Here is a 14,363-nt window from a genome sequence, read left to right as displayed (position 1 = left end):
AAATGTGGTGTTAAGAAAACTGCCCTCTTTGAAGTTAGGATAGATCTTTAACCAATATTTGATTGATCCCAGCCATGCCTGAATCACTACCATATTTTGGCCCTTCTCTAAACAGAGGGCCGTGTATGGCACACAATCTGGTACTTCCAGAATTTTCCCCAGGAACATAGATTGGATTTGTTCTAGGGAATGATCCCAGGTCTTTATCCATAAAGGTATGCTGTATAGCAACTGTGGAGCCACTTGAATCAATTAAAGTTATAGTTGAGTTGACCCAAGAAATTCTCACTGATTCAATGGGTGTACTCTAGTCACAACTTACTACTGATTTCAGCCACTGAGTCCATCTAGCTCAATGCAGTCAACTCTAACAGGCAGTGACTAGGGTTCCTAGCGAGATTCTCTCCTACCTCCAACCCATGTTCCCTGGAATTATGTGGTAGTATCCTGTGCAAGTCCTAGCCAAGCCCCATCCTGCTTAATATTTGAAATCAGATTAGATGAATACATTCAGGGAGGTATGATGGGTCATACATTGATTGGGAAGTATTCTGAATACCAATTGCTATACCACCAGCAGTACATGCTGCTTGGTCTGTTGAACAGGGCCTGGGACTTCTGCCACAATATGCTGTTCTGATGGTTCCATACATGATGGAAAATTTACTGTGACACTGACATACAAGTTACATTGCCAAAGTGAGCCATTTCAGTTTGCCTAATGGTAAGTTTGGCCTTCTTAAAAAACCCTCAGAATGGCTGAAAATTACCTTTCCCCTATAAAACCTGCATTATAAAAATTCCTCAATTTTTTTACAAAAATTGCTTTCAAAATGTGTAGATACTGCTGAAGAGATTAAGGATAATTTTGATAAAGCTGTAATAAAGATGTTCAGCCCAAAGGTGTTCTCCCTCATGGGTCCTTAAATCCCTTCAGCAAAAAAACCACAAAGTGCTGCATAACTCTGAGGGAACGCTGGGGCAGCATCCAAGAGAAAGGCAAGTTCTCCAGGCAGGGAACTCCCAGGATTGGTATTGAGCCAATGGGAAGCTGGGAAAGACAGTGGTGAATTCATGAATGTGACTCAGGGAATAAATAGTTCAATTATACAATGACCTTTTAATAGCAGCCACATGTTTGTCTTGTGATCCCGCTGAATTTCAGCTTGGACACTTGTCTACATTCTTTTTTGTAAGTGCCAGAATCTCCCACACTGGGTCACAAGTTGCTTAGGTTTTTCTGAACAGGTGGGAGAATTCAATATGACTTTTTGCCAATACACTATTATAATGTGCTCTACTACTTGGGGAGAGATGCTGTATTGTTACATTAGTTGTTAGGAAATGATGGCCCCGATGACATTGTTTTTTTAGAAGTTACATGAAAAGTAATAACATTGTTTGGTGTAGGGAGTGTCTACTCACTGTACCTAGCATGTTGCCAAAATGTTTATGGTGATTTTTGGCCATTTTTGTGTGATTAAAACAAAAAATTAATTGCAAATAAAACAATGAACAATGTGCAATGGAACGAGTTAGTGCTTTAACAACATTAATATTGACCAGGATCCTATAGGTGTTTATGTAAGACTTGTGGAACATGTTGTGGCTTATTGACAAGGTGCCAAGTATGTTTCATGTGACCAATTGAACAACTGAGATGCATTCCAACACCTTATAAATTAACCACAATTAGCTGTAGCAAGTTACGCAAACCTTATGCAAATACTTATAGGATTCTAGTCAACAAGTAACACTAACAGGGCATTGTTAAAGAGTTCAAAGAAATATATGAAGTTGGAGGATTCAGACCTGCATGTATGCCCAAAACTTGGATCTGATTCATGAAAATATCTATATCTAGAACTTGTCTAAATGAAAACATCTTCAGTCTTACATCAGTCTGAGTGACATGCATTATGGCATAATGTTGAGGTATGAATAGAAATATTGCTGATGGTGTAATGGGTCGAGCAGCCGGGGCTTGCAGGGTCAAAGCTCCAAGGCTTTCTAATGAGCACAGATGATGTAATCTGCCATGATCCTCAGAGTTTAGCTATGGTCCTTTAAAAAAGCTGGGATTTGTATGAATGTAATTTTCCTAGAAATGATATATTGTAGTGACCTGTTCCTAGTTTAATGAAAAGTATTTGGGAATGACGTCCTTGAAGAGGTATTTCAGATGCAGCCACTTTATAAAAGCCCTGCTCCTAAGGGAGGTGAGAACTGCTAGAACTCATTTAGTAGTATGGATGAGTGCCTGCACTTCACAATTTACCACTACACTACTAGATAGTGAACTACAGTATTTTATTATGTTTTTCTCCTTACAATAATGCATAAGACTTAGAGCAAAGTGCCCCTATCTCCAAGGAGCAGGTTCATCCATGCAGCAAGTTGACACAACCACTTTTAAGCCAAACCATTCTCATCCCAAATGGTGAAAGTGGAGGAGAGACATAGGCAGGTTGGTAGCTCAAGAGTGGAAGACTTGTCTAAATGCTCACCCTAACTGAGGAGAGAAGAAGCCACTTGAGTTCTCCTTCAGGTGGCAACATTTAGTCAGCTATCACAGTCTCTTCCTTGCACACATTCAGCTTGTCTCTCCCAAAGATTTCTTTCTTGGCATAGTGGTTAAGCTTTGTGTTTCTGCAAATGTGCTGAATTTAATATTGTTTCTGTTTCATACTACATTTTTCAAAGAACCCTAATGAAGTCATTCTGAGCTGGTAATGAATAGGCCTTTCTTTCCCACAGCCCTCCCTTGCCTGGACCAGAAGAAACGGATTAATAATCACAGAACCTGCTGTCTCCTTGGCCTCCCTCCTCCTCCAATACCTCCTCCACCACCACCGCTATTTCCTCTATCACAGTTCCAGGGAGCATGGAGTTCTGTAAGCATTGCTTCAAGCATTTCTCTTTCCTGTAATGATGACAGCTTATTCTTCCTTGTGAGTTCGAGGAAACTGTCATGCAGCACAATCCATGGTCAAAGCCTGATGACAAGATTTATTAGGACTGCACAAGAGTGTGCACCGAACGGGGTCCCACTTTTTTTTGGGGGGGGGGAGATTGTTTGTCCAGGTCTAGTCCTCCTTCTGTCTTTAAATCTTTAACAACCAGACTGCCCATCATTCTTCTTCGATAAACCTATTTTACCATATCAACAGGTTGGGGATAAAGTTGCCTTTTTTTAAGTGGTTACTTTTGAAGTAGGTTTCCTCCCCACCCCCGAAGGAGAACTACAAGAAATTTGAGCACCGAATGGCTGTAATCCTATAATCCCTTATCTGGGAGTTGTCCCCATTGAATTCTGGGCTTAACTTCGTGGCTCATTTGGAGTGGGTTAGTACAGGCTAGTTAGGGTCATTTAAGGTCAGGAAGAAATACAGCATAGCATATGTTGTGATCCCCGCCTCAACATCTATTTGGCTTGCCCCCTCTCTTAAGAAAAGAAGAGGGGGAAAAGCACCTCCATGACCCCTCCCTATCTCTTCCTGCTTCCAAGAAGGAGCCTTCAGAGTTTTTAAAACATTTTAAAAGGTCAGGGAATCTAACACCTGAACTTCTTCCTACAAGTCGTACAGAACTTTATGGACCTCCAGGGAAAGAAAATCAGAAGCCTGTGCTTGTCCCAGCTGCCATTTATCCCCCAAAAAGGTTAACAATCCCAACTATTTCAACATTCATCTGAGTATCAATGTACTACATGTTTTTTCACTGTTGCAATAATTCCAGGCAACATCAGCTTGTCTAATTCTACAAGCTTTATTTACCTATCTTGCTTCTACATTCCACACACACAAAAATATTTAAAAGTTATTGAAAAATGTTTATATGTATATTATCTTAATTGACTGGCAATAGTTCTCTAAGAAAGCCATCCTCAACCTTTTTTGGCCACAACCCTTTTAGGAGCTGTTCTCAGGTTCCAGGGCTCCTCTTAAACAAGGATACAACAGAAGCAAACATCTTTCAGAAACTCCTCACATTTTTCAGTCTATAGCCACCTTCAAATGTGCCAGAGTCCACCAGGGGGCCATATAACCTCCACTGAGAATGACTGCTCTAAGGTTTCAGGATGGAGTCTTCTCAGCCTTCCCTGGAGATGCTGGGGATTAAACCTGGAAAGTACTGCATGGAAAACTTGTTTTCTGCCACTAAGTAACCGCTCCTCTGGGGCCCTCTACCATGGGTGGATCCTCCATATGCTTTTGGCCTACATTTCCCATCAACTTTACTCTAGTCAGAAGTTATGGGAACTGCAATTCAAAGCGTTTGGAGGCTCATTGTTGCCCACCCTGGTATACAGTAGCTTGCAGTTTTAAGATCTTCTTCTTATCCTCTATTCAAATGTGCTCCATGAAGGATTGACCTAATATTCATATCACAATATAGCATAAGTAGAAAAATAGATGTAAATTTGTCAAGCAAAAGTATCTCCAATTATTGGAATACAAAACTGACCCTATTTCTTGACAAAATGTACTGTGATGCTGTCTAGCTCCTGACAGATTCGTATACAAATCAATTGCAAGTTCATTGAAGTTCTTTCTACATTTTAATACCTCCTCTAGGTCACCCCATCTCATCCACTCTATAATTTACTGGAAATCTGTTGACATTTGACTGCAAGGGAAGGAACATGAACAATAGTTAAATAAAGCAGACATTTTCCTCTTCCCCTTATAACACTCCATCATACCACATTTTAAGAGCTAAGTCAAAATTTGGAGCGTACAGTACTGGGAATAACTCCAGGAAATGAAGTAATGTCCTTCAAATGATTTCCATAAAAATCTGGACAAGATGGAGATTTGCCCCAGCCTGCTTTTATCCATTTTTAAAAGTACGTGTTGTGCAAACCCCTTACGTGATTGTATTGATTAATTATAGAGAAATGTGCTTTGGAGTAACCGATGTAATCTTCTGTTTCCTCTTGACTTGAGGATAAACAACAGTATGTTTTATTATGTGCTGCTGATTTACAGTAGCTGACGCGATCTAGTTTTTTCTGTTGCTTCATGTCTATATTTGTATGCAGTTATTGTCACCAAACATGGGTAGTTGAGTAAGAATAATTTGTAAAGTCTCTCTTCTTTTATATATGTGAAGATTCTCAGTCATCCTATCTCCCAGAACTGAGACCCAAAGCAGCTAGTAGACTTTGATAGTTTTATCCTCAATATATTGCTGATACACCTTTTTGCAATAGCGCTGTGCCCGGGGAACACAGAACCTGAGAAATACAGAGGAATAAAATACACACATAGTTATATAAGAATCTATGTCATAGTGAGCTAGGCCATTGATCTGTCTAACTGGGTATTGTCAAATCTAGCTAGAAGCAATGGCTCTGCAAAGCTTCTGGCAGGATTCTTTTGTAGTCCTACCTAAAAACTGCAGGCATTTTTGTTGTTTTCCTGTCCAAGTATTAACCAGGTCTAAGTCCTGCTAAGCTTCCAAAATTAGACAAGATTAGGTGTATTCAGAATGATATGATAGTTAATCCTTGATGATTCTGAGATTGATAAAAGTGACTTATAAGTGTATCATCAAAAAACTCCTTTTATGCTACATTGCCTCATAATCTCTCTCTCTTTCAACTTCTTAGATGTTGCTGGATCTGGATTGGAACCACTTATGTCAAGAGCTTCAGATAACAGACTCTCCGTGTATAGAATCTGTATGCCTTCCAGGGCCTCCTGGTCCCCAGGTTGGTATTTCCTTTTAGAATGAACAAAATGGAATCCTATGGACTGGTTTCCTGGTCTGTGCTATTTCCAGACAGTGAGAGAGATCAGGAATGACATGGTGGCAGGAAAACAGGAAAGACTGCTAAGAAAGTTGTTTTGTTATTTTAAAGACGCTCATATGGCAATCGTTTGTTTAACTTATTTGCCTCATGTCATCATCACAGGTAAAGTCAATGTGGATAGAATGAATTCCTGGATATAAATGTAAGCCGTTCTATATGGTGATACTCTTGGGCTCTCTAAATTGTACATTTTTGAATCCATGACCTAAATGGATTATCTGTAAAATAATAATAGAACTGCACAGTGGATCATTGAGTCCAGCCTGTCAAAGAAGCACAGTGGGGGGACTGACCTCCCAATACCTGGCTCGGCCGCCAGATACCTAAACCACTGAGCTAGCCTTGTGTTTCATTCCCATTACTCTGACTGCACAACTATCTGGGGTTGCTTTTAGTTGTGGATAGAAAATCCTTGAGCTTGAGTTTTGAGTACGCAAGCTCAGAGCCACTTGTCATTTTCTGTTAAGATGTCTCCACCTCAGAGAGCCCATCTTCATCAAAGGAGACAGTGCTCCCACATCACCTCTTAATTCTTCATCTCCCACTCCCCCTAATTTATTACTTTTATTATTCTGATTAGTCTGGGTATAGGTCTCCAGCACTGTGATAGTGAAAACACAACAGAAGCTTTTTAATGTGTTTCCCCCTGTCGTAGAAGCATTTCACTCAAATATACTTTACACTGTATCTGGATTACTTATGATAAACAGAAGACTTTTAATGGGGCTAAGTATATTACACTGCTTCCATCTGGTACCGTTCAACATGACATAAAACAAGGGTAAGAAATGCTCAGCTCTTCCTCTTCTGAGACATTTTGCATTATCAGGAATGGATTTTCAGAAGTATGTTTTCCAGTCTGTGTAATAAAAACAGGCTGACTGGACAGCTCAGTGAGAAAAATGGCTTCGATTCCCCTCTGCGCTTCCTGCACTGTTGGAATTCTGTGTGTACTAATATTGAACAGGATGCAGACCTAACAAATTTGTTTCAGTCTGCATTTTCATGGTCCACTCTGGGGAGGGAAATGGTAATTCATAAAACTTCATGCAGAAATGAATCTGCTAGCCTTCACTTTTTCTTTTGGTTTTCTCTCCCTTTCCCCATGCCCGCCAGTGTAGTTTATGACTTGCTAACCTGATATTTGGGTGGAAAGAATCCCTAAATACATTGTTTTCATGCCTTAACATCTGCTTAATCTATGCTCAGATGAGTCAGAAAGCAGGTTAGAAAACCCAAAGCTAGAACCCCAAGTGGTGTGAGAATCAGAGTAGAGTTGGTTGGACATGCATCATCCCACTTGTTGCTTAGTGTGGAGAGTATAAAGGAGGCCATCTCTGCTGCCTGCATGATGTCCCCAAGTAGCTATCTGTAGCATCCTCCTCACAGAATGGTATGTTAAAACTCTCAGATTCACAGTTATGCCAGGCATAACTGAAGATGTCTGCCTGTATATCCCATGTATGTCTTGCCTGCCCTCTAATGAACTCAAGTTGGTCTTTGTAGCTTTTCTCCTTGTCCCTTTACCTTCACAACAATCCTGCAAAGTCAACCACGACTGGCCCCAAAGTGTGTTGCAACTGAGTGGGGATTTCAGCCCATATCTCTTCTGTCCTAACCCAATGTTCTGACCACTATCCCACCCTGATTGCCTCTTTTAAAGAAAAAATGCTTGCATCTATTCAGACTTGGGGTCTGCTATTAACACCATGCAAAGATAGGTATCCAATGCATACTCCCATCATGTTCCCAGCTGCAGGGGACTGGTTTCCATTTTTGAAGTCTTAGGATATGGCTTCAGATCCCCCATGTGCCCTCTTGACCTTTGTCCATCATAGGTTATTCAGGGATGAGTTGACCAGCTGCATCCATGGACTGGTTAATCTTAGACTGTGGATTGGACCCACAGCACCTTAGCTTTGAGTTGAGCATTGTTCAAAAAGGTCAGTGAACTTCGGGAATGCAGAGAGGAGAAGCAAGGGCTGTGCCTCTTCTCTTCATCTGGAGGCCATCAGCTGAGCACACAGTGGTTATGGGGGTTGCAGTAGTGGCAGGTTTGTGCAGGCTGGGTGTCAATGCTGGCCTTCTATCTCAGCCTTATACCATCTGGATAGAATTGATCTTGATCACCTTGATGGATGATCATTTTCAAGAGAAGATGTAAGGTGGCCTGGAGATGGGTCTGTTCTAGCAATAGTTAATATATAAGGGTATAACACTGATCAGAGTGGTGGAAACACCCTCCTTTGCTCCAGTGATAACTACAGACCTAGAGCTTCGCACTGATCTCTTAAGAGGATGTTCTAGAAAATAAACATTACAAGAACTTTGAGTGGATGCCTCCCATACTTCCTGATCTGTCGAAGAGAACAGAGAGAGGCTTAGTTTCTATATAGAAACAGAACACCACCCTTAAATAAGGAAGATAAGCAGTAAAGAATAATGTGAACTATATATTACTTATGATAAAAATGGAATGCTGTGATATCATTAAATTTTAGTAAGTAAAATTATTGCCCTCGGTCATTTGGAAAAGCTGGAATAATAAATATATTGCTTTGTAAGGTGTCACTTCCAAATTCTACCTAGAAGTTATGCTTTTTGGGTGCTACATGGTACCAATCTGTTCCCAATCGATTTAACATCTATGTCACACATATACACATGTGAGAAGTCATTAGGAGATTTGGGGTACAGTGCCATCATCATGGTGATGACAACCAACACTATTTTGCTCTTACAACTGAATCAGGTGAGGCCGCACATGGCCTAAACTGGTACAGTGGACCCTCTACTTACGGAATTAATCTGTATTGGAATGGTGGCTGCAGGTCGAAAAGTCTGTAGGTCGAGTCTCCATTGACCTACAATGCATTGAAAACCGATTAATCCCGTAACCGGCTGTTTTTGTTCCATTTTTGTTCCATTTTGGGTTTTTTTCTGGTCTGTAGGTTGAGTCTCTGGCTGCAAGTCGAACCTAAATTTTGCAGCCAGAGAAGTCTGTAACTCAAAAGGTCTGTAAGTCGAGCCGTCTGTAAGTCGAGGGTCCACTGTACCTGAACAGCAGTGGTGGGAAGGATAAGGACAAATACTGTAATCTAATGCTGGATCCTTATAAAGCATAGATTGTGTTCGTGAGTGGTTTCATGATCTGGGACTGGGAGAGTTACAGAATCTGGAGTGTGCTACTTTTGGAAATGCTCTTGGATCTGTTTTTGTCATCAGAGGTTCAAGCACCCTTGGTGACAAAGAATGATGGTTACCAGAATAGGCTACTCCCTTTCCTAGGCAGGGTTAACTTGGTTACTTTGGGTCCTGTTTTGGTATTCTCACAATTGAACTACTGTAATGTGCTCTTTGTGGGGCTATCCTTGACAGTAAATAGTGCTAAGAGCAACAGCTACAGCAGGGGTGTCAAACTCAAATTCATCGGGGGCCGCATCAGCAGTTTGGTTCCCATCAAAGGGCCGGTTGTATCTGTACTGATGGCCTTGCAAGGACCCCATCCAACTTGGTGGGAAAAGGAAGGAAGAGAAAGTGTGTGTGTGTGTGTGTGTGTGTGTGTGTGTGTGTGTGTGTGAAGGAAGAGAAAGTGCCTGTGTGTGTGTGTGTGAGAGAGAAAGAGAGATACAGGAAGAGAACGTGTGTGTGTGTGTGTGTGTGTGTGTGTGTGTGTGTGTGTGTGTGTGTGTGTGTGTGAAGGAAGAGAAAGTGCCGGGTTCTCTGTGTGTGTGTGTGTGTGTTTCTGTGTGTGAGAGAGATACAGGAAGGAAGAGAACGTGTGTGTGTGAAGGAAGAGAAAGTGCCGGGTTCTATGTGTGTGAGAGAGAAAGAGAGAGAGAGAGACAGAGAGAGTTACAGGAAGGAAGAGAATGCGTATGTGTGTGTGAAGGAAGGGAAAGTGCCGGGGTCTGTGTGTGTGTGTGTGTGTGTGTGTGTGTGTGTGTGTGTGTGTGTGTGTGTGTGTGTGTGTGTGTGTGTGTGAGTGAGAGAGAGAGAGAGAGAGAGAGAGAGAGAGAGAGAGAGAGAGAGTTATTTAGTATATGCAACTCTGCTTGGATCTTGCAAAAAAACGCATTCTTCGGTCCTTTCAAATCCTCAGGCATTCCAATCGAGCAAGAGAGAGAACAGAACATCAGGGAAGGGAAGGGAAGCGAGCAACCAGCCAGCCCTCCCACCCCCCCTCCCTTCTCTCCACGGCTGGGTCGAACGGCCGCCTCCGACGTTACCCAACCGGGCCGGCGCATCGCTCCGCGTTCCCTCTTCTCTCCCTCTCCTCAGGGCCGCGCTGGCCGCTGCCTCCCGCGTCCCCCCAGCATCTCCTCCCTCCGCCTCGGAGCCCGACCAGGAACTCCCACCGCTCCCCTTGCCTTCCCTTCCCCTCGGGGCGACAGAGGCGGCGCGGAGCCCCCTCCTCGCGCGGCCTTGGGAACGGCTCTTGCCTCAGGCCGAGAGCAAGCGAGGAACAGGCACGGGAGGGAGGGAGGGGGAGCGGGGGGTGGAGGGAGAGGAAAGGAGTGACAGCGCCACAGCCAATCGGAAGGAGGACGTAGCCTTGTTAACTTGAGCCATTTTTTCAATGAATTTACTCCGTGCAGGCACGGAGTAAATTCATTGAAAAAAAGGGGGGGAGGCTGCAAGGCTGGCGGCGGCTCCGCGGGCCATCAGTCGAGGTCTGGCGGGCCGGATTTGGCCCGCGGGCCTTGTTTTTGACACCTGTGAGCTACAGTATTGAAAGAAGCTGCAAACATATTACATCTACAGTATGCCAAAAAAACTTTGTTCACTAGCTGAAGTAATAACTAGAGTGGACCCATTGGATCAATGGAACATATGGACAAGTTGACTCATCAAACTGTCATACTTTCAATGGGCCTCCTCTAGCAGTAGCTTATTTTGCTAAGCAATAGAACTTCAGCCACTGATGTCTCTCCTTTGAAATTCCCTCCTTTGTTATTTAGGAGGCATCAACAGTAGCTTGCTTCCAAAACATACCTCTTTACACAGGCTTTATCTGACAACTAGCATTGATTCTGCAGTCTTACATTTTGATATATTTTGATTGATTGATTTAACTTATATGCCACCTACACTACCCAAAGGTCTCTTTAATCGTTTATGATATTTGTATTACTGAAATTTGTGCAATATGATTTAATGTTGTGACGTCCTTTGATATTTTGTAATAATGCATGATATTAAAATGATAAATAATGAATAAATATGAAAATAATGAGATTTCCATGTATTTGTGGAACAGCAATAATAATTCTCTAAGTAGTGTACGAGAGGATAATCAATGTGGGGGAGGGAAACCACAGTTTCAGTAAGACAGAAAATCATTTATAACAACTATAAAACAAAACAAATAATTTAGAGGAGATGAAAAATGCAGTAAATATCAATAATACAGGGAGATAAAATGAATAATTTCAGAATAAAAGAAAATTTTAATAAATTGGTTTGGAGATGGTTCATAACACCGGTGAAACTGAATTGCAGTGGTGCCTCGCTTAATGAATGCACTGTTTAACAATGAATCCGCATAGCAACGCTTTTTTGCATTCGCTAATGCGATTGCATTGCGATGATTCCAGTGGGCGAAAATCGCATTGCGATGATCGGTAAGCATTTCGCTTACCGATCTTCACATTGCGATGTTCTAAAAACAGCTGATCGGCGGTTTCAAAATGGCCACCGGAAGAATAAAATGACCACCTGCAGCGTTTTCGCACCCTGCCCTCGCTTACCAAGGTGGCGAAAATGGCGGTCGGATGGGGAATCTTCGCTTACCGGTGAGTTTTCGCCCTATAGTAATGCATTAAATGGAGTTTAATGTGTTCCTATAGGATTTTACATTCCGTATAGCGATGTTTCCAGATAGCGACATTAATCCTGGAACAGATTAACGTCGCTATGCGGAGCACCACTGTATATGGATAAAAAAAATACTCCCAAGATATTTGGAGATGTGAGTAAGAGGTTGGAACCTACTTCCACATGTGGTGGCAATGTGAATATATAATTAAATTCTGGAAATTGTTTCTTAAAGAAATAAATGAAACATTAAATTTTAATTTCAGAATGTGTCCTAAAACAGCAATTTTACTGATTTTTGAAAGGGGACAATGGAAGTCAACAATGAAAGAACTGATTTTAAATTTAGTAACAGCAGCTAAATAGCAAAGAACTGGAAGGTTAAGTGTGATCTCCAACTAAATGTGTGGTATAAAGAAGTGTGCAATATAGCTATTATTGATAAATTATCATTAACATGCACAATTACAGTAAGAAGAGGAATATTCAATAAGAATGTATTTGGAAATATTGACTTTGTATTAACAATGGGGAAGGGTTGCTTACCTTCACAAGAGTCAATGTATTTTTGGAAAGTGAATAGAACTAGTGTTCCTAGTGAGGGAGAGTGCAGTACATGTTTATGTAGGTATTTTTAGTTGCTTTTTATTTATATTAATAAAAAATAAAAATAATTTTAAAAAATGAATAATTTTCACAGAGCTAAAATTATAATGCTGAAACATGACCTAAACCCACAATTCACAGATTTCAGATTTTGGATGTGATTGAATCATACGTTCCTGTGCTTTACTTCTGCCATTTCTTTACAGAATTTCATCTGTTTTCCTAACATTAAATTGCTCCCCACCCACATAAACTCCAGTAGCTATGCTTAGTGTTTCCCTTCTTTCTCTATCAATGGATCTATTTATCTGCTTCCTAAAGCCTGATGGGGCTGAAGTGCTTACAGCTGAAGATTTAATCAAGCCAGAGCAGAAGAGACAGATCTGAAACTCATGATCTCAATTGGATTAGCATTTCCATCCAGTTTGGAGGCAGACTAGAATAGGTAAAACATGGTATAGATTCCTTTGAAGAAATAACAACAACAACAATGAGGTAAAAAAGCAGATTAGTCACAAGGTCCTGATGAAAGATGGTAAGACCAGCAAACAATCAGATGACATGTATTATATGAAAAAATTAAATTTTCTTTTCTCTTGTCTTTTACATAGGGCCCACAAGGTATTCCTGGTGCAAGGGGACCAAAGGGGGCAAAAGTAAGTGACAGGATTGTTTTCTTAACAACGAATAATTGTGATTCTGTGGATATATTTTTATATGTGTGTGCATTCATGTAATGAGATGGTGAAGCCACCTCTGGATACTTTGGTGCCTGAGGTGAAGGGCCAAGATGACATTCTCCCAATGCCAGGTACAGCAGAGAACCAGACTGGCAGTTCAGTTTTACCTCAATTTTGGCCACAGGACAACATCCTCCAGCACACCTGAAGTAAACTGGTACAGGAGCCAGACATAGGACAAGCTATGGAACACATGCATTTCTGATCTTCAGCACCTTGGCATTGCCTCAGTTTAGCACCTGCCATCTGTGGCAAACCCTTTGCTCTGCCTACTGGCAGAGCTGGCTCCACTTGAAAGCATTTCACTGACCAGTTCCGAAATGCAGATTGCTTATGGGCTGTGATGGCTGTACCAATAATCCTTATTAAACCAGAAGGACACACAAATAAAATGTATAGGGGCCAACTCTCCACATTGGTTCCTCATGAATGTATTTGTGGTCTCCCTGATTTTTCTCCAAATATCTTTGGCCTTCCACAAAGGACAACTCAAAGCTCAGTTGAACCTATTTTCCACCTTGCTCCTAATAACAGCAAAGCTAGCATTCATACATGTAAAGGCTGCCTGCCATTGATAAAGAGATAGGTGGGGGTGGGTGGAGGGACAGATGACTGAGGCATACCAGAGCCTCCCTTACCCTAATGGACAAGCCACCATGGCAAATAAATAATCATGGAAATACCAGCATGTTGTGTAATTCCCCCTTTAAAATTGGCCAGATGAGCACTGCAAATTGTTCTGGCTCATTGCTTCTGTCTTATACTAATGTATTATTTCCTCCGACAGGGTGAAATTGGCAGACCAGGAAGAAAGGTAAGGAATAAATCACAGAAAACCATTTAATACCAGTTTCCCCCAACTGAATGCCTTCTAGATCACATCTAATTCAGGTTATAGCTGTTATGTACTGCTGTGTCTTTTTACTTACCTTTTTTAAAAACTGTCTTAAATATTAGTTAAATTTGAATTTCAATAGTAAATATTATTTAAAACTTAAAACATAGATTTGTATTTCAATTGTATTTGTTTTTACCTGAATTTTACTTTTATTATTTGCCTTGAGTGCCATTTCTTTGCAAAATGACATAAGTTTTTTTTAAGGCTGATTAACTGGCTGCTAAATGTGAGCAATAAAGTGTTTGTTTTATTTTATTATTTATTTCATGTATTCACTTTATATCCTGCCCCCATTAGTGTCATAGCACTATTCAGGGCAGGTTAAAGAAGCCATACATAGCAGTCCTTTCCCTGGAAGGCAGTATGATATGCCACAGAGATGCTTGAAAATATTTATGAATATGTATTAGCTTTCCCCATATTAGTACCTTCCGCATGTGTTAGACTAACAACACCCATCATCCCTGGCAAGTTGCCATGCTGT

The 14,363-nt window shown here is 41.2% G+C and overlaps 1 protein-coding gene across 2 annotated transcripts in view; it reads left to right on the top strand.

Moving 5' to 3' along the window:
• The window catches only part of COLQ (collagen like tail subunit of asymmetric acetylcholinesterase), a 54,979-nt gene that overhangs the window by 17,017 nt on the left and 23,599 nt on the right, over positions 1 to 14,363 (top strand). For both annotated transcript variants that reach the window (XM_073003343.2, XM_020780321.3), the window contains exons 2-5: positions 2,758 to 2,894; positions 5,615 to 5,716; positions 12,853 to 12,897; positions 13,769 to 13,795. In XM_073003343.2, coding sequence (XP_072859444.2) covers positions 2,758 to 2,894; positions 5,615 to 5,716; positions 12,853 to 12,897; positions 13,769 to 13,795 — 311 coding nt within the window. The remainder of the gene's footprint in view (positions 1 to 2,757; positions 2,895 to 5,614; positions 5,717 to 12,852; positions 12,898 to 13,768; positions 13,796 to 14,363) is intronic.

Source organism: Pogona vitticeps, chromosome 6 (genome assembly GCF_051106095.1).
Source record: "Pogona vitticeps strain Pit_001003342236 chromosome 6, PviZW2.1, whole genome shotgun sequence".
Taxonomy (NCBI): domain Eukaryota; kingdom Metazoa; phylum Chordata; class Lepidosauria; order Squamata; family Agamidae; genus Pogona; species Pogona vitticeps.
This window is presented reverse-complemented; position numbering and strand designations above follow the sequence as displayed.